This window comes from Oncorhynchus kisutch, linkage group LG10 (assembly GCF_002021735.2).
Source record: "Oncorhynchus kisutch isolate 150728-3 linkage group LG10, Okis_V2, whole genome shotgun sequence".
Classification (NCBI taxonomy): Eukaryota; Metazoa; Chordata; class Actinopteri; order Salmoniformes; family Salmonidae; genus Oncorhynchus; species Oncorhynchus kisutch.
The window spans coordinates 42,528,946-42,548,447 of NC_034183.2; the positions used below are offsets into that span (position 1 = coordinate 42,528,946).

Consider the following 19,502-nt stretch of genomic DNA (forward strand, 5'->3'; position numbering starts at 1 on the left):
TCTTTACTCTAAATTTGCCACAGGAAAAAGTACTTTGGGTTGAAGAATCTAGGCAGAATGCCAGGGGAATGGATTCTAGAGGTAACAAATTTAAATTATCTGGCCAAATACTCAGAAAGCCTAGTTTTTTTTGATCTCATGAGACATTTTATGTGGTTCTATTATGAAATTGATTTCTAGAATGTACGAAAGGGTGGTGGGGTAATGAGGAATTAGCAAAGGGGTTGAAAAGATTTTTTTTGAAATTTTTTCATGAACATTGTGGTGCGGTGTTTATGGAGAATAAATAGTACATGCTATATAAAAAGATACAGAAATTGAGTAGGCCATAAACAGAGTTCCAGATAAGTGAGGCCTGTTCATGTGTGTTTTTGACCTATGGTTTACCACACACACACCAGCACGCACACACAACTTACAGGTTATGAATATGTGTTAGTGGTGTTGATACTGTGGGATTTATTTTGGATGGGGTCCTTTCAATTCAGTTTTAAATTAGGTATACATAAGGATGGAAATGTTTGGAAGGTTTTGAAATGGTTTCTGAAGGACAGGGAAAGAAAAGGGAGGGGAAATATTTAATTGTGTCAAATGCCCTGTACCTGGTGAGCCCTGATCAAACTCACTAGAAATGATAGAAACAGGTGGGCTTGAATTATAAAATGAATGAGAAACACCAGTTTCTACTCTATTTTACCATTACTTTATGAGATACTATTATTTCCTTATGGGGTTAAATAGGGATGACAGTTACTCCAAATGGATTGTGACATGTGTATTGCTGATTTCCGTTTTGTCTTTGTTTCGATACAAATTTCACCAGATTGGGACTTATCAAATCAAATTTATTTATATACCCCTTCGTACATCAGCTGATATCTCAAAGTGCTGTACAGAAACCCAGCCTAAAACCCCAAACAGCAAGCAATGCAGGTGTAGAAGCACGGTGGCTAGGAAAAACTCCCTAGAAAGGCCAATACCTAGGAAGAAACCTAGAGAGGAACCAGGCTATGTGGGGTGGCCAGTCCTCTTCTGGCTGTGCCGGGTGGAGATTATAACAGAACATGGCCAAGATGTTCAAATGTTCATAAATGACCAGCATGGTCGAATAATAATAAGGCAGAACAGTTGAAACTGGAGCAGCAGCTTATGGAGTGTGGGATTCCCCGATGGGTTAGGGTGCTAACATCCTGATCTGATAACTCTTCCGAGAGGTTGCCAGTAAAATAAGGGAGTATGAACTAACTTGAAAATGTTTTTAACAGTAACAGTATGTTGCTATGCTCTTTGACATTTGTCGTAGAGATAAACTTCTTAGGGCTAGGCGTTCCGTTGAAATTGGAGGGCAAGCAATTCAAATAATCATCAAAATTATGGATATGAATGTTAATGTAATAATTTGTCATATAGTCAATGCTTGTCTGGATTTCCTGAAACAGATATGAATTGAACTAAACTGTTGTTCTGATCTGTCCTTTTTTGAGGTTATCATGGAAGGTGCCGTCAGATCGTGTATTAATGCATGGTAGGAATAATTTGACCACAAACAGTGAACCCGTGTGTGAACCTCAAAACCCCTCCCTAAACGGCTGAAGAAAGAGCGACAAAAGCATTCAATGCGACAGTGACTTTTAACACTCCAATCTGAGTCCGAGCCAAACCGGAGTAAGGACAGCAGGAGGGCTTAGAGCCCATGTGGAGTGAGCGTGGAGAGAGAACGGCTCAGGTGAGAGACTTGTGTACATGGGAGAAACGGATGTATATATTAGGATATTGAAATCGGGACATTATCAAGGGCCAATCTAATGTGACAGGCAGGAGTTACATGTGCCGTTGGGATGATGAACTGTAAATGCTATCTGAAGAAGACACGCTAGAATGATAAGTGCCGGGGGGAGGGTTGGTCTACACACTGCGAACAATTTAGACTAAGTATGCATTGAGATACATGGAACATAAGAGTGATATTTATTCTAGAGGAGGGAATGATTTATAGGTAATTTCCAAGTTTATGTAATGTTGAACAGTATGGAGTTAAGTGTTCAAAACGGGGGTCTGTTAGATTCTGGTTAAACTTGGTACATTGTTACCCTAGAGACATGATACATAAGGAGTAATACTATAGTATCTGAGGAGTGATAGACACTGATTTTTACATCAGAAGTTAAATGGTTATCTGTAGGAGCCAGATGGCTTTGTGATGTGCTGGGTAGAGGGGAGGCAGTTAAGGGAGGCCTATAGGTGATAAGAGTGGAGCTTTGGATTAGGCATCATGGGGGTTGAGGTCAGGTCAGGACACCTTAACTTCTTGGTGACAGGGGGCAGTATTTTCACATCCGGATGAAATGCATGCCCAAATTCAACTGCCTGCTACTCATCCCCAGAAGATAATATATGCATATTATTAGTATTTAGATTTGGATAGAAAACACTCTGAAGTTTCTAAAACTGTTTGAATCATGTCTGTGGGTATAACAGAACTCATTTAGCAGGCGAAACCACGAGGACAAACCATTCAGATGAATTTTTTGAGGTCACTCTTTTCAATGTCATTTCATTGGGAATCCAGATTTCTAAGGGAAGTTCTTGCAGTTCCTACCGCTTCCACTGGATGTCACCAGTCTTTAGAAATTGGTTGAGCTTTTTCCTTTGTGTAATGAAGAAGTAGATAGAGGCGCATGACCAGAAAGCTAGCTAGTTTGTTTTCCTCCTGTATTGAGCACAGATCATCCAGTCTTCAATTTTATCAATTATTTACGATACAAAATACCTACAGTTGTATTACAGAAGTAGTTTGAAAATGTTTTGGCAAAGTTTACAGGTAACTTTTGAGATATTTTGTAGTCACGTTGCGCAAGTTGGAACCGGTGTTTTTCTGGATCAAACGCGCCAAATAAATTTACATTTTGGATATATATATATATATATCGATGGAATTAATTGATCAAAAGGACAATTTCTGATGTTTATGGGACATATTGGAGTGCCAACAAAAGAAGGTCGTCAAAGGTAAGGCATGATTTATATGTTTATTTCTATGTTTTGTGTCGCGCCTGCAGGGTTGAAAAATGCTTTCTCTTTGTTTACAGAGGTGCTACCCTCAGAATTTAGCATCGTTTGCTTTCGCCGAAAAGCCTTTTTGAAATCTGACATATTGGCTGGATTCACAACAAGTGAAACAAAAATTAGATTTTTATAGTAATTTATTTGAATTTGGCGCTCTGCATTTTCACTGGCTTTTGGCCAGGTGGGACGCTAGCGTCCTACATATCCCAGAGAAGTTAAGGGAGGAGGAACAGTTTATTACCCCATCACTTCGTCTTCCTGTTGAACCATAACATATGTCATGGTTGGAGATAAGGAGGAGTGCATCTAAATTGGAGTATATACTTGTGTTGGTGGAAACATGTTTTGTCTAATGCAGCTGTATTGATCCTCTGGGAAGAATAAACTTGGTTTAAACTTCCATAGCGTCTGTTGAGTTTTTTACTCTGAGAATTAGAACCTAACAACCCCATGACAAAATGTGCAGAATTGCACGAAATAAGCTTTAAACCTGCTAAATTCTCTCCACCAACAAGAGGGGTGTGAACATTTTTGTTATGAACAGTGCTTGTGCCCATAGAAATAGATGTGGCACATGCGCGCGGGGACAGGATGTTCCCCAATACTGGGGTGTTCCCCCCCCCCCCCGAGTGAAAAAGTCTGGAAACCTTTGCTGCAGTGGAAAGGGTCAAAAGCTTCAAGTTCCTCGGCGTGCACATCACAGAGGATCTGACTTTTTATTACTACTTGTTATTTTTTTACTTTTGCTTTTGGCATTTGATTCTTGATGGATTGGTCATTGTTGAGGAGAGTTAGCAAGTAAGCATTTCACTGTACTGTGCACCTGACAAATAAACTTTGATTTGATTTAACTAGAATCTAAGAACGGTCATAGACCTGTCATATATCTGGAATCTGGAATCTAGAATCTAGAATGTGTTACATCTAGAACTCCTTGATCTCCAGATTTGACATCTGACCTGTGACAGCGTCAACCTCATCCTCGAAGGAGGCGCAGGAGTTCTGGTACATAACGTCTCCGAAGGTAGAGAAGGGCATGTTGGTGTTGAGGTTGAGGCCTAGCATGAAGTTATGAACCTTCCCCGCCCGCCCCTCTCGCGTGTTGAGCAAGGAGTCACCACTGAAGAGGGAGGTGATCATTCGCTGGACCCAGCTGTTCTGTGCGGTTCCGTACTCATCTTCCGCCCCTGGGTTCTCCTTGCCTCCTGGAGAGGGAAGAGATGGAGAAAAAGAAGGGAGGCAAGGGAGAGAGAAGGGGACAATGTTGATAAAGAGAGGCCACATGGGATGTACAGTAGGTTTACAGAATGCATTTGGTGGCTAGAGGTGCTTGATAGGACTTGATCTGAAGTGCACAGTTCCCGAGGGTCACAGTTTAATTGTTCAATCGTTTAGTCAACACGGCCAGGTATAAAAATATTATATACAGTGCAGTCGGGAAGTATCAGACCCCTTGACTTTTTCCAGATTTTGTGAAATTACAGCCGTATTATGGATTAAATTTTATTTTTTCCTAATCAATCTAATCAACACAATCCCCCATACTGACAAAGCAAAAACAGGTATTTCGAAATGTTTGCAAAATGCATTAAAAATAAAACTGAAATATCACATTTACAAAAGTATTCAGACCCTTTATTCATTACTTTGTTGAAGCACAGCCTCAAGTCTTCTTGGGTATGACGCTACAAGCTTGGCACACCTGGATTTGGGGAGTTTCTCCCATTCTTCTCTGCAGATCCTCTCAAGCTCTGCCAGGTTGGATGGGGAGCAAAGCTATTCTCAGGTCTCTCCAGAGATGTTCGATCCAGTTCAAGTCTGGCTGGGACACTCAAGGACAATCAGAAACTTGTCCCGAAGCCACTCCTGCGTTGTCTTGGCTGTGTGCTTAGGATCGTTGTTCTGTTGGAAGGTGAACCTTCTCCCAAGTCTCAGGTCCTGAGCGCTCAGGAGCAGGTTTTCATCAAGGATCTCTCTGTACTTTACTCAGTTAAACTTTCCCTCGATCCTGACTAAAAAACCCAGTCCCTGCCGCTGAAGAATATCCCCACAGCATGATGCTGCCACCACCATGCTTCACTGTAGGGATGGTGCCATGTTTTCCCCAAGTCGTGATGCTTGGCATTCAGGCCAAAGAGTTCAATCTTTGTTTCATCAGACCACATGTTTTGGCACCCTTCCACAGATCTAAGCCTCGACACAATCCTGTCTTGGAGAGCTACGGACAATTCCTTTGACCCCATGGCATGGTTTTTAATCTGACATGCACTGTCAACTGTGGGACCTTATATAGACAGGTGTGCGCCTTTCCAAATCATGTCCAATCAATTGAATTTACCACAGGTGGACTCCAATCAAGTTGTAGAAACATCTCAAGGATGATCAATGGAAACAGGATTCACCTGAGGTCAATTTCGAGTCTCATAGCAAAGGGTCTGAATAGTTATGTTAATTAAGTATTCATGTTTTTTCCAAACATTTCTAAAAACCTGTTTTGATTTTGTCATTATGGGGTAATTTGTGTAGATTAATGAGATCTTTTTTTACTTCATCCATTTTAGAATAAAGCTGTAAAGTAACAAAAAGGTGGAAAACGGGAAGTGGTCTGAATAATTTCTGAATGAACTGTACTGCATAGTAGGTATATTATCTGATACTACAAGGCAAGGGGAGAGCCGGGATTAAAGTAAAACACCCATTTTCTCAGATAAGACAGAAGCTTGAATGATGTAGAGGAGTCAGCATGTTCCTAATGCGGAGGACGAGCTCCCAACAACAACAAAAAACAGCCCAGATCGACCATGCTTCACAGAGTTATCAACAAAAAGTGGTTTTGAGCAATGTAAGTAAAAAATGTCCCCAGAAGTGTTTTTCGGTTGTACAGTTATGTTGTTTAAGATTCCAAACATATGTAATTTTCTTAACCCATCTAATGAGACCGGATAGGTTTCAAGTATCATGCTAGCTAGTCTTGGGTGTTCGCCTGGGAGAAGTTACAGGAGAGATGGGTGGTACAAATGTTAACTGATGACCTGAAAAAGAAAATACGAAATGTTTAAGCACAGGCCATTTGGTCTCCTCTAGTTCATATTGATTTTATAATGTTAGCAAAATATCAACAAGTGACGGAATGTTTGAAAATGATATATGACATCATTAGAATTATGTCTTAATTAATTGACTTGAAGCTTCTCACATGATCCTTTAGCGACAGGTTAGTGGTTAAAAATATACTGAACAAAAATATAAAAGCAACATGCAACAATTTTTACAATTTTACTGAGTTACCGTTCATGTAAGGAATTCAGTCAATTGAAATAAATTCATTAGGCCCAGATCTACAGATTTCACATGACTGGGAAGGTGCGCAGCCATGGGTGGGCCTGGCTCCCCAGTGGTTGGGCCTATGCCCTTCCAGGCCCAGTCAATCAGAATTAGTTTTTCCCCACAAAAGGACTTTATTACAGACAGAAATACTCCTCAGTTTTATCAGCTGTCCAGGTGGCTGGTCTCAGACTGTCCCGCAGGTGAAGAAGCTGAATGTGGAGGTCCTGGGCTAGCGTGATTACATGTGGTTTGTAGTTGTGAGGCCGGTTGGACGTACTGCAAAATTCCTAAAACGACGTTGGAGGTGGCTTATGGTAGAGAAATTAATATAAAATTCTCTGGCAACAGCGCTGGTGGACATTGCTGCAGTCAGCATGCCAATTGCACGCTCCCTCAATTGCACGCTCTGTGGCATTGTGTTGTGGCAAAATTTCACATTTTAGAGTGGACTTTAATTGTGCCCAGCACAAGGTGCAGCTGTGTAATGATCATGCTGTTTAATCCGCTTCTTGATACGCCACACCTGTCAGGTGGATGTATTATCTTGGCAAAGCAGAAATGCTCAGTAACAGGGATGGAAACAAATTTGTGCACAAAATTTGAGAAAAATGTGAGAATTTGAGAAAATTACAGGGATCTTTTATTTCAGCTCATGTCACATGTTGCGTTTATATTTTTGTTCAGTATATACAGTACCAGTCAAAAGTTTGGACACACCTATTCAGTCAAGGGTTCTTTATTTAAAAAAAATTTTACATTGTGGAAAACTGAAGACATCAAAACTATGAAATAACACATATGGAATCATGTAGTAACCAAAAAAAAAGTGTTAAATAAATATATATATTTTATATTCTTCAAAGTAGCCACCCTTTGCCTTGATGACAGCTTTGCACACTCTTGGCATTCTCTCAACCATGAGGTAGTCAACTGGAATGCATTTCAATTAACAGGTGTGCCTTGTTAAAAGTTCATTTGTGGAATATCTTTAAAAAAAAATGTTTTTTACATTTCAGCCAATCAGTTGCGACAAGGTAGGGGTGGTATACAGAAGATAGCACTATTTGGTAACAGACCAAGTCCATATTATGGCAAAAACAGCTAAAATAAGCAAAGAGAAATGACAGTCCATCATTACTTTAAGACATTAAGGTCAGTCAATACAGAACATTTCAAGAAATTTGAAAGTTTTTTCAAGTGCAGTCGCAAAAATCATAAAGAGCTATGATGAATGGCTCTCATGAGGACTGCCACAGGAAAGTAAGACCAAGAGTTACCTCTCCTGCTGAGGATAAGTTCATTAGAGTTAACTGCACCTCGGAATGCAGTCCAAATAAATGCTTCAGAGTTCAAATAACAGACACATCTCAACATTAACAGTTCAGAGGAGACTGTGTGAATCAGGCCTCCATGGTCGAATCGCTGCAAAGTAACAACTACTAAAAGACACTAATAATAATAATAATAATAATAATAATAAGAGAGTTGCTTGGGGAAAGAAACCCGAGCAATGGACATTAGACCGGTGGAAATCTGTCCTCTGGTCTGATGAGTCCAAAATAGCGATTTTTGGTTCTAACCGCCGTGTCTTTGTGGGATGCAGATTAGGTGAATGGATGATTTCCGCATGTGTGGTTCCCACCTTGACGCATGGAGGAGGAGGTGTGATGGTGTGGGGGTGCTTTGCTGGTGACACAGTCTGTGATTTATTTAGAATTCAAGGCACACTTAACCAGCATGGCTACCACAGTATTCTGCAGCAATATGCCATACCATCTGGTTTGCGCTTAGTGGGACTATCATTTGTTTTTCAACAGGACAATTATCCAAAACACACCTCCAGTCTGTGCAGGGGCTATTTGACCAAGAAGGAGAGTGACAGTGCTGCAACAGATGACCTGGCCTCCACAATCACCCAACCTGATTTAGGATGAGTTGGACCGCAGAGTAAAGGAAAAGAAGCCAACAAGTGCTCAGCATATGTGGGAACTCCTTCAAGACTGTCGGATGATCATTCCAGGTGAGCTGGTAGAGAATAACAAGGGTGTGCAAAGCTGTCATCAAGGCAAAGGGTGGCTACTTTGAAGAATTTTAAATAAAAAATATATTTTGATTTGTTTAACCATTTTGTTTGGTTACTACATGATTCCATATGTGTTATTTCATAGTTTATATGTCTTCACTATTATTTTACAATGTAGAAAATATTGAAAATAAAGAAAAACCCTTGAATGAGTAGGTGTGTCAAAACCTGACTGTGTTAGGTTGTAATTATCAGAGTAAGAACTCGACGGACACTACGAAAGCTTAAACCAAGTTGATTCTTCCCAAAGAATCGAACAGCTGAACCGACAAAAACATATTTACAATAGTGGTGGTATATGTATCCCACTTTGTTGGAGCCTCCTCCTTCTTGCTAAACATTGTATCTTTATTGCTAGGCAGGAAACTAAGTGATACGGGCAATAACGTTTTCCTTCTCCCTTAACATGACCCGACCTTGGCCCCCTTCATCACTAATACATGACTCTCTTCCCTTATCAATGCCTGCCACATATGATCGTTTTCCCAACACTCACTACATTCTAAGCTTAATTGCACCCACCATATACCTTCCTCCTACAGTTGACCATTAAATTCACTTCAATGACTGTAGATGAAGGGGAGGAGACAGAATAAATAAGGATTTTTAAGCCATGAGGCAATTGAGACATGGATTGGGTATGTTTACCATTGAGAGGGTGAATGGGCAATACAAAATATTTAAGTGCCTTTGAATGGGGTATGGTAGTAGGTGCCAGGCGCACCGGTTTGTGTCAAGAACTGCAATGCTACTGGGTTTTTCACACTCAACAGTTTCCCATGTGTATCAAGAATATGCCACCACCCAAAGGACATCCAGCCAAATTGACACAACTGTGGGAAGCATTGGGCCAGCATCCCTGTGGAACGCTTTTGACATCTTGCTTTGATGAATTGAGGCTGTTCTGAGGGCACAAAGGGGGAGGGGTGCAACTCGATATTAGGAAGGTGTCCTTAATGTTTTTAACACTCAGTGTACATAAGTTGTTTGTCATGAAAGATGGTCTCTCTAGTTCTAGCGATCTTTGAGTGATTAGGAAAAAACAAAAAGTGTTACTTTCGTCCCAGTTCTTCCCTACATGCACGACTAGGGTTGGGCGATATTACCATAGCATCGTCTATCGACGATAATTGACTGCCGTCGCTGATGGTGACAACATTGTGATGTGACAGACAATGGTTTAGCCTATTTTAACTATATAGCCAACTATACAGAACGAGAGGAATATAGAAAGAGAGGAATGCAAGAGAGGACTATAGGCCAAACAGAGCAGAGAATTCCCCCAAAGCAGCACAATGTCCAGTCAGAAAATAGCCTATTGTTTCTCTCTCTGTCAGATGCATGGGCATTAGGCAATAGCCTAAACCTAATTTTGTTTTATAAATGGACACTCCTTTAACTATCTAGTGTCAAGCTGTTTAAAGTAATGAAGCCTATATTCCCTTCGATAGGCTATGAATATGACTGAAGGCTACACTTCATTGTTTTATACATGTCTTTCTCCCAATCAAACAATAAAATGGAACAGAGTTCCATCTCCAAAGGTTATTTGAATAGCCTAAAAACATAAGGTATTCGAGCATGTCGTGATATTCAAAAATAACAAGAATGAAAGTCTATAGCCTCAGCCTAGGCATATGCTATTCTCAATCACAGCTTTATGAGAGATAGAAAATAAATAATTGTTTGTTCTATTATTTTATGAGGCAAATAAAGCAATTATTATCCAATTCTGAAGATGGTAGACTGCTTCTATCCAGCCCATGATGTAGCCCTATAACCTAGCTCACTATGTTGAGAGAGCCTGTTCCTCATCAGACAGTCACTGCAGCATCAAGGCTATGACTTCCCCTGAACAGTTTGAATGTGTTAAAATAATGTAGACCACACAATTATTCAGGTTTCTGTGTATTTCGTATGAATCATTATGCATCATGGATATTGCAGTTCTCACCTTTCCAAGGCCTCTCGTCATTATCTAGTCTGTCCTCCCCCACAATGTGTTGAGGCTTTAACTGTTCTGCAGGAAAAGACAAGGACATCTTCTTTAAATCACACTTTCACTCATATCCAAGTCTTCACTCCATCTCAAACAGAGGTTATCATAGCATGACATGTATCGCTTACATTAGGCTGTCCAATTAACTTTCAATTGTTTAGGCCCTACCTTTTTATAAACTCATTTGCAACAATGGCTTACATAGCAAACACAAAACAATTGGCATTTATTGGAATGGGTGTAGGTGTACCTGCTTGCAGATGCAGTGAGTTCAACATGTGCAACACACGCGAAAAGGTCAAATCAAACACCAACAGCCCATAAAACAAACTTAAAAAGCTGTTATAAATAATGACAGGAAGCTGAACATTATCTTTGTTTGGACCAAAAGGGAATCACACTCACATCTGTGAGCTGGCATCACATTTATCTGCGTTCACAAAGAGTCAGGCGTACAGTACGTAATAAAAATAAAACAGACTACAATGGGAGGTGCAGTTGGCTTGTGTTGTGCAGAGCAGATCCAACACATTGGATCGGGACTATGGGCTAACACAGCACATAGGAACTAAGCCTTTGGGCTTAAGCACAGTCATTGTCTTCAGGTCTATATGCTGCAATGTATGAGCTTCACTGTGATTAGATACAAGACACGTGTGTGTGCTGTACTAACTGTAGAGGAGACCATGATGTGGTACTTTATCTGTACAGGGTGCATGACTTCATTTGAGTCAGAGATCAGACCAGAGGTCAGGGTTAGGATTGGGGTTATAAGACAAGTGTGTGTGGTTTCTTACCGAGCTCTTCCTCCATGGTGCTCCCCCCGACAGTGTCTTTGACACCCAGCACTCTGTTGAAGAGGATGGAGAAGGCACTCCCCCAAACCCCTGGAGAGCGATAAACCCACTAGATCAACATCAATATCATGTGATGACTTATGAATATCATGTTTGATGATCGCTTATCATGTGAAGAATCTCTTTAGGAAGTCCTATGCAGAAGTGCCAGCAATATTCTGTTGTTTGTGTATGTATGTGTGTGTCTATGTGTGGGGTTTCTTACCCATAAGGAAATGTAGTGGGTTCTCTTCATACTGCTTCACAGTGATTCCCATGAAGAACTTGCTTCCAAAAAGATCAGGGGTCATGAACGTTCCGTACTTTGCCATTCCAATCTCATACGGGCTGAACTCCACCCAGTCTGTCAAAAAAAATGGTTAAATAAAATAACATCCATTGATAAAAACCAATCCGTGTATGTAACTAACTAACTCTTTAATTAGGGGAGCACACTGTAAGTGCAATGTAATTGGGAAAATGTGTATATCCTGCAGTAAATATGTGTATGTTTTTGTTATGGAAAAAGGGTAGCCCAGGTTTACAGTAACAGTGCAGGCCAGAAGCAACTGTCATTATGACCTCCATTACTGGAACCAGGTGACAGGGGGTATATGCCCTACCTGACTCTAGTGACACAACAACACCCACACATATAATTGTAAGGCACAACACACTGTTCACACATGATAAGTCTGACAAGAGTTCCTCAGAATGACAATACACTATCACCTTTCAGCCTATCATTGGTCCTGGATTAAGGAGTATAATGTTACTACCGAACTGTAAATTATGTGGTGTTATTTTTTGCCTTTCTCTGGAGTAGTTGTGACAGCGTTACCTTGTCACATCAGAGATAGAAGGTGTGGGATTTACAGTAAAACAAAAAGGTAAATGACTAACCGATTTAATATTCTATACCAGCTAATCTGTAAAATACACTGGAACACCAACATTAATTTGCATGAATATTATTACAAATACGTTGGTCACAGTACCAATGACTCAGCATACAGTAATGGACTCAGTCACCCTAACACGGGATTGGTTTCCCCTAAGGACTGTTTTGAGGTCCATTTTACATCTATATATAGTTACATATCGGGATTATATTTTTGATGATATGTCATTTTGACAATATCACTATTTTTGAGCTAGTTGGCTGTACCTGCCCCTATTTCCTTCATAGCTTGTTCTCCATCTCCTTTTTAAATAGGCAGTCAATTTGTTTTCAGCACATTTATTTCCATGACTAATCAAAACATGTTTTCTCATGGCTCTCTATTTTCCCTCTGCAGCAGACATATGGGGAGCCATATGTTTGGAACATCGAAACCCTAATAAAATCACAGTATCGAATCGCAATACATATAGAATTGTGAGAATCAGTATCTTGATAATATCGTGAGGTCGCTGGCAATTCCCAGCACTAACACATACACATTGTTGATGTTCCTTCTCACCCTACAGCACTATAACGACAAGAATGCCTGGGGTCAATATGTTGACAGCTTCATTCATTGTATTGGAATAACTGTTTGCATAATCCTTTGTTTGTCAAATCAAATCAAATTGTATTTGTCACATACACATGGTTAGCAGATGTTAATGCGAGCGTAGCGAAATGCTTGTGCTTCTAGTTCCGACAATGCAGTAATAACCGACAAGTAATCTAGCTAACAATTCCAAAACTACTACCTTATAGACACAAGTGTAAGGGGATTAAGAATATGTACATAAAGATATATGAGTGAGTGATGGTACAGAGCGGCATAGGCAAGATACAGTAGATGGTATTGAGTGCAGTATATACATATGAGATGAGTATGTAAACAAAGTGGCATAGTTTAAAGTGGCTAGTGATACATGTATTACATAAAGATGCAGTAGATGATAGAGTACAGTATATACATATACATATGAGATGAATAATGGAGGGTATGTAAACATTATATTAGGTAGCATTGTTTAAAGTGGCTAGTGATATATTTTACATCATTTCCCATCAATTCCCATTATTAAAGTGGCTGGAGTTGAGTCAGTGTCAGTGTGTTGGCAGCAGCCACTCAATGTTAGTGGTGGCTGTTTAACAGTCTGATGGCCTTGAGATAGAAGCTGTTTTTCAGTCTCTCGGTCCCAGCTTTGATGCACCTGTACTGACCTCGCCTTCTGGATGATAGCGGGGTGAACAGGCAGTGGCTCGGGTGGTTGTTGTCCTTGATGATCTTTATGGCCTTCCTGTGACATCGGGTGGTGTAGGTGTCCTGGAGGGCAGGTAGTTTGCCCCCGGTGATGCGTTGTGCGGACCTCACTACCCTCTGGAGAGCCTTACGGTTGTGGGCGGAGCAGTTGCCGTACCAGGCGGTGATACAGCCCGACGGGATGCTCTCGATTGTGCATCTGTAGAAGTTTGTGAGTGCTTTTGGTGACAAGCCGAATTTCTTGAGGTTTTGGTGACAAGCCGAATTTCCTGAGGTTGAAGAGGCGCTGCTGCGCCTTCTTCACGATGCTGTCTGTGTGGGTGGACAGTTTGTCTGTGATTTGTACGCCGAGGAACTTAAAACTTACTACCCTCTCCACTACTGTTCCATCAATGTGGATAGGGGGGTGTTCCCTCTGCTGTTTCCTGAAGTCCACAATCATCTCCTTAGTTTTGTTGAGTGCGAGGTTATTTTCTTGACACCACACTTTGAGGGCCCTCACCTCCTCCCTGTAGGCCGTCTCGTCGTTGTTGGTAATCAAGCCTACCACTGTTGTGTCGTCCGGAAACTTGATGATTGAGTTGGAGGCGTGCGTGGCCACGCAGTCGTGGGTGAACAGGGAGTACAGGAGAGGGCTCAGAACGCACCCTTGTGGGGCCCCAGTGTTGAGGATCAGCGGGGTGGAAATGTTGTTGCCTACCCTCACCACCTGGGGGCGGCCCGTCAGGAAGTCCAGTACCCAGTTGCACAGGGCGGGGTCGAGACCCAGGGTCTCGAGCTTGATGACGAGCTTGGAGGGCACTATGGTGTTAAATGCCAAGCTGTAGTCGATGAACAGCATTCTCACATAGGTATTCCTCTTGTCCAGATGGGTTAGGGCAGTGTGCAGTGTGGTTGAGATTGCATCGTCTGTGGACCTATTTGGGCGGTAAGCAAATTGGAGTGGGTCTAGGGTGTCAGGTAGGGTGGAGGTGATATGGTCCTTGACTAGTCTCTCAAAGCACTTCATGATGACGGAAGTGAGTGCTACGGGGCGGTAGTCGTTTAGCTCAGTTACCTTAGCTTTCTTGGGAACAGGAACAATGGTGGTCCTCTTGAAGCATGTGGGAACAACAGACTGGGATAGGGATTGATTGAATATGTCCGTAAACACACCAGCCAGCTGGTCTGCGCATGCTCTGAGGGCGCGGCTGGGGATGTCGTCTGGGCCTGCAGCCTTGCGAGGGTTGACACGTTTAAATGTTTTCCTCACGTCGGCTGCAGTGAAGGAGAGTCCGCATGTTTTAATTGCGGGCCGTGTCAGTGGCACTGTATTGTCCTCAAAGCGGGCAAAAAAGTTATTTAGTCTGCCTGGGAGCAAGACATCCTGGTCCGTGACAGGGCTGGTTTTCTTTTTGTGATCCGTGATTGACTGTAGACCCTGCCACATACCTCTTGTGTCGGAGCCATTGAATTGAGATTCTACTTTGTCTCTATACTGACGCTTAGCTTGTTTGATTGCCTTGCGGAGGTAATAGTTACACTGTTTGTATTCGGTCATGTTTCCGGTCACCTTGCCCTGATTAAAAGCAGTGGTTCAGGCTTTCAGTTTCACGCGAATGCTGCCATCAACCCACGGTTTCTGGTTTGGGAATGTTTTAATCGTTGCTATGGGACCGACATCTTCAACGCACGTTCTAATGAACTCGCTCACCGAATCAGCATATTCGTCAATGTTGTTGTCTGACGCAATACGAAACATATCCCAGTCCACGTGATGGAAGTCTTGGAATGTGGAATCAGATTGGTCGGACCAGCGTTGAACAGACCTCAGCGCGGGAGCTTCTTGTTTTAGTTTCTGTCTGTAGGCAGGGATCAACAAAATGGTGTCGTGGTCAGCTTTTCCGAAAGGAGGGCGGGGCAGGGCCTTATATGCGTCGCGGAAGTTAGAATAGCAGTGATCCAAGGTTTTTCCAGCCCTGGTTGCGCAATCGATATGCTGATAAAATTTAGGGAGTCTTGTTTTCAGATTAGCCTTGTTAAAATCCCCAGCTACAATGAATGCAGCCTCCGGATATATGGATTCCAGTTTGCAAAGAGTCAAATAAAGTTCGTTCAGAGCCATCGATGTGTCTGCTTGGGGGGGAATATATACGGCTGTGATTATAATCGAAGAGAATTCCCTTGGTAGATAATGCGGTCGACATTTGATTGTGAGGAATTCTAAATCAGGTGAACAGAAGGACTTGAGTACCTGTATGTTGTTATGATCACACCACGTCACGTTAACCATGTTGCATATGCCCCCGCCCCTCTTCTTACCAGAAAGATGTTTGTTTCTGTCTGTGCGATGCGTGGAGAAACCAGTTGGCTTCACCGACTCCGATATCGTCTCTCCAGTGAGCCATGTTTCCATGAAGCAAAGAACGTTACAGTCTCTGATGTCCCTCTGGAATGCTACCCTTGCTCGGATTTCATCAACCTTGTTGTCAAGAGACTGGACATTGGTGAGAAGAATGCTAGGGAGTGGTGCACGATGTGCCCGTCTCCGGAGTCTGACCAGAAGACCCCTTTTACGAAGTCGTTTTTTTGGGTCGCCGGCTGGGATCCATTCCGTTGTCCTGGGTGAAAGGCAGAACACAGGATCCGCTTTGCGAAAGTCATATTCTTGGTCGTACTGATGGTGAGTTGATGCTGCTCTTATGTTCAGTAGTTCTTCTTGACTGTATGTAATGAAACCTAAGATGACCTGGGGTACCAATGTAAGAAATAACACGTAAAAAAAAAAAACTGCATAGTTTCCTAGGAACGCGAAGCGAGGCGGCCATCTCTGTCGGCGCCGGAAGTAAACAGGTTCCTCCTTACCTTCAGTAACAGAGACGGTTTCAGATCTGCAAATTGTTCAGACTCGTGTCACTATTAATTTGTTTAAAATGAATGGGACAAACTTCACCAGCGCTGGCCATATGCACAGTGGCTATCTGCAGTACATTCATGGATGACTCTCTCAAAGCAACATTTGAATATCAGCCAACCATGACACATCAGTGTGTGTGAAATAAGTGCTCCAAGCAAATGTAGAGAATGGAAATTTGCATGCGGGAGAGATTATCTGACCATCTCTGATTACTCATAATGCAAAAGGCATACACATATTCATTGTACTAGAGATCCAAAGACACACACACACACACACACGCTCATTGTAATTGCTAGAACAGAATATTTGGAATTGTATCAAATACATCAAAGAGTTTGAGTTTGATACCTTTCCATTCACTCCATCCCAGCCATTATTATGAGCAGTCTTCCTCTCACCAGCCTCCTGTGGTACATGAACTCCTACTGAAATGATACGCTTCATTGAAAAACTGAGAACAGAGGAGAGCCTCGGAGCCACACTGACCTTGTGATCTACAGTAATACACACAGACCCACACACACAAACAAATGTTAACACACCATTATGAATGTAAATCAGTGAGGCAATAACAGGGGCTCATCACTCTCTCCTCCCCCTCTTACGCAGGTCTACTCAAACTGACAACAGTGATTGTTGCGTAACCATTGTGTGAACAAACACCGACCACCCACACAGACAGACACACACACACACACGCTCACTGACCTGCGAACATGAGCTCGGACACGTCTGGTTTGACGTGCAGACAGGTGAACAGAGGGAGAGGACACTGGCCCTCGTTCACCTTCTCCTGCAACTCACTCAGCTTTGTGTCCATCCTCTGATGAAAACAGAGAAAGACTGGGTTATAGTCAGTTTAGTTTCATCCTCTGGAAGACAGAGAGAAGACAGAGAGAGAGCGAAAGATGGGTGAAATAATGCAGTAACAACAAAAACAGGTGTGTGCGGTTCTCCTCTCACAGCAGGGATGAGTGTCTCTCCGATGAGCATGCCGAAGATGTCAGTGAAGGTGACGGGCTGTCCGTTGGCCTTCTTGCTCCACAGAGACTGGATGTAGTTGGTGATGTGCTGGGGCAATAGCAGTCTCAGAGGGTTACTGCTCACTCTTTTCATCAGCTCCACGTTGATCTCCTTAGGACCCTTAGAGGGGAACTCTGGGTGAGAGAACAGGGTCGACATGTACCTGCGGGAGGGACGGAGATAAGGAGGGAGGGAGAGGGAAAGAGATAGTGAGGGAGGAAGGGAGGCATGAGAACACACAGGTAGAGTACATACAGTCTTCCATCTAAAAACAGGTTACATTTTGGTGCAGAGGTAGATACTGTAGGAGAAAAGAGGAGTGGGAGGGAGCATGGTATAAACAGATGAATAATTGACTGACCAGGTGGATCCAGAGAGGCCAGCAATGTAGGTGGCACAGTCCAGGACCCCAGACTCATACAGGCCCTTCATAACCCCAGAGAAGCCCACCATGGCCCTGAAGCCTCCCCCTGAACCCACTATGGCGATCACCGGCACCTGCACAGACAGACAATGACAGCCACAGACAGGAAGAGATTGGAAAGGATTCGGATGCCTGTCATAACATGACTCCTTGAGATTCATAGCAGCTCAACTGTCAGTAAGCCCTACTTCCTGATGTTACGTTCGTCAGTCAGTCAGTCTACAGTAGATGACTGTTGTTGCCTCACTCTACTTGCTGATGTTCCTGGGTCTCTTTCCGCCTCTGCACTGACTTCTCTGAACTAGAACCACAGTCATTTCCCAAAAAATATTATAACCCACTCTGACACAACAACTGCACTTCACTGAGTTGTAAAATGTTCTAGTATTTACTAGCCTCAATGGGAATGCGGTGTGGCAGCTCAGAAGATCTGCAACAACACGTTTATGTGGTGGATTATTATCTCATTATGGCTGGTAGTTTCCGGATCATCCGAGAACACAGGCAGGCAGTGAGAGGTGTCGGATAGAGGCTACAACCAGGAGGACAGGGCCAAATGTCAGCTGCCTCTGAACCAGCCTTCAGAGCTTTCGGTGTGAGAGGACGCTAGGGCCTATAAAATGATCATGTTTGAATACTAAGAGACCTGTGGATGTGGTGTACGTGTTCTTGCATGTAAAAAGTGGTGCCGTTGGCTAATATTGTCTCGTCTATGAACTTGACCACTATGCTCAGTAATGCTGCAGAGTAAGCCCCCTTCTATGGCAATAAATGCGTTATTTAGCTCATGTCTATTATATTGCCCGTTCATTTTGAAATGGTTACCCTGCAATGCATCCTAATGCATGAGGTTTCACATGTAAAACACTGCATTTGACTAAGTCAAAAACTGATTTAAAAAAGAACACTGTGGTTGGCAGTAGGCCGCTTTGCAAGCCTGGGCCTACAGTACTCAGGTATGCACACCTCCTGAGGGGTGCTGGGGAGGAAGCGGGGCTTTTCCATGTCCAGCAGCTTCTTGATGCCCAGCATCACCCTCTCTCTGCGGGCCCGTCTGAATAGTTTCTCCTTGTCACACAGGGTCAGGCTGAACCGCAGGTCCAGGTTCGCACTGCATGGGGACACAGAGACAAGATAATGTTATAACCCTGCATTTGGCCATCATAAGCAAGACAAAATGTTTATCAAATAAATAGGTCCCACTTTATTTGGATAGTCCGGATTTTCATACTACGAATAAATTATTTGTCGATAAGCAACTGCTTGCTAAGGTTACGGTTAGGTTAAGAATACCCCTAACCATAACTAGGGTTAGAGTTTGTAGATAGTATGTAGAGCATCTATAGACTATCCAAATAAAGTGTTACCAATAAATATGTCATATTGGACCACTGTAATAATTTACTATCAATTTAGATTGTTAGAGTGCTCAGTTGAATGTGTCCCACTAGCAAAAGCCTGTTTGTGGGGTCAGGGAGTTTAGGATTGTGTGTTGTTGAGTGAAATGAAGTAAGATTAGTTTAGAAGACCTACAATAATAAGCATAAACGAAAGCAGACAAAACACATTCACACTTATGTCATTACATTTCGACAACTGCTTTAAAAACATCACGACAGACATCACTGTATTCTCTTTAGTCAG

General features: G+C 42.5%; 1 protein-coding gene across 1 annotated transcript in view; it reads right to left on the reverse strand.

The window, feature by feature from the left end:
* The window catches only part of LOC109898161 (cytosolic phospholipase A2), a 49,389-nt gene that overhangs the window by 8,875 nt on the left and 21,012 nt on the right, over positions 1-19,502 (reverse strand). The window contains exons 7-14 of the mRNA XM_020492998.2: positions 18,825-18,969; positions 17,796-17,932; positions 17,375-17,597; positions 17,120-17,234; positions 11,538-11,675; positions 11,273-11,362; positions 10,431-10,496; positions 4,026-4,271 (exon numbers count right to left, since the gene is read on the reverse strand). Of these exons, the coding sequence (XP_020348587.1) occupies positions 4,026-4,271; positions 10,431-10,496; positions 11,273-11,362; positions 11,538-11,675; positions 17,120-17,234; positions 17,375-17,597; positions 17,796-17,932; positions 18,825-18,969 (1,160 nt within the window). The remainder of the gene's footprint in view (positions 1-4,025; positions 4,272-10,430; positions 10,497-11,272; positions 11,363-11,537; positions 11,676-17,119; positions 17,235-17,374; positions 17,598-17,795; positions 17,933-18,824; positions 18,970-19,502) is intronic.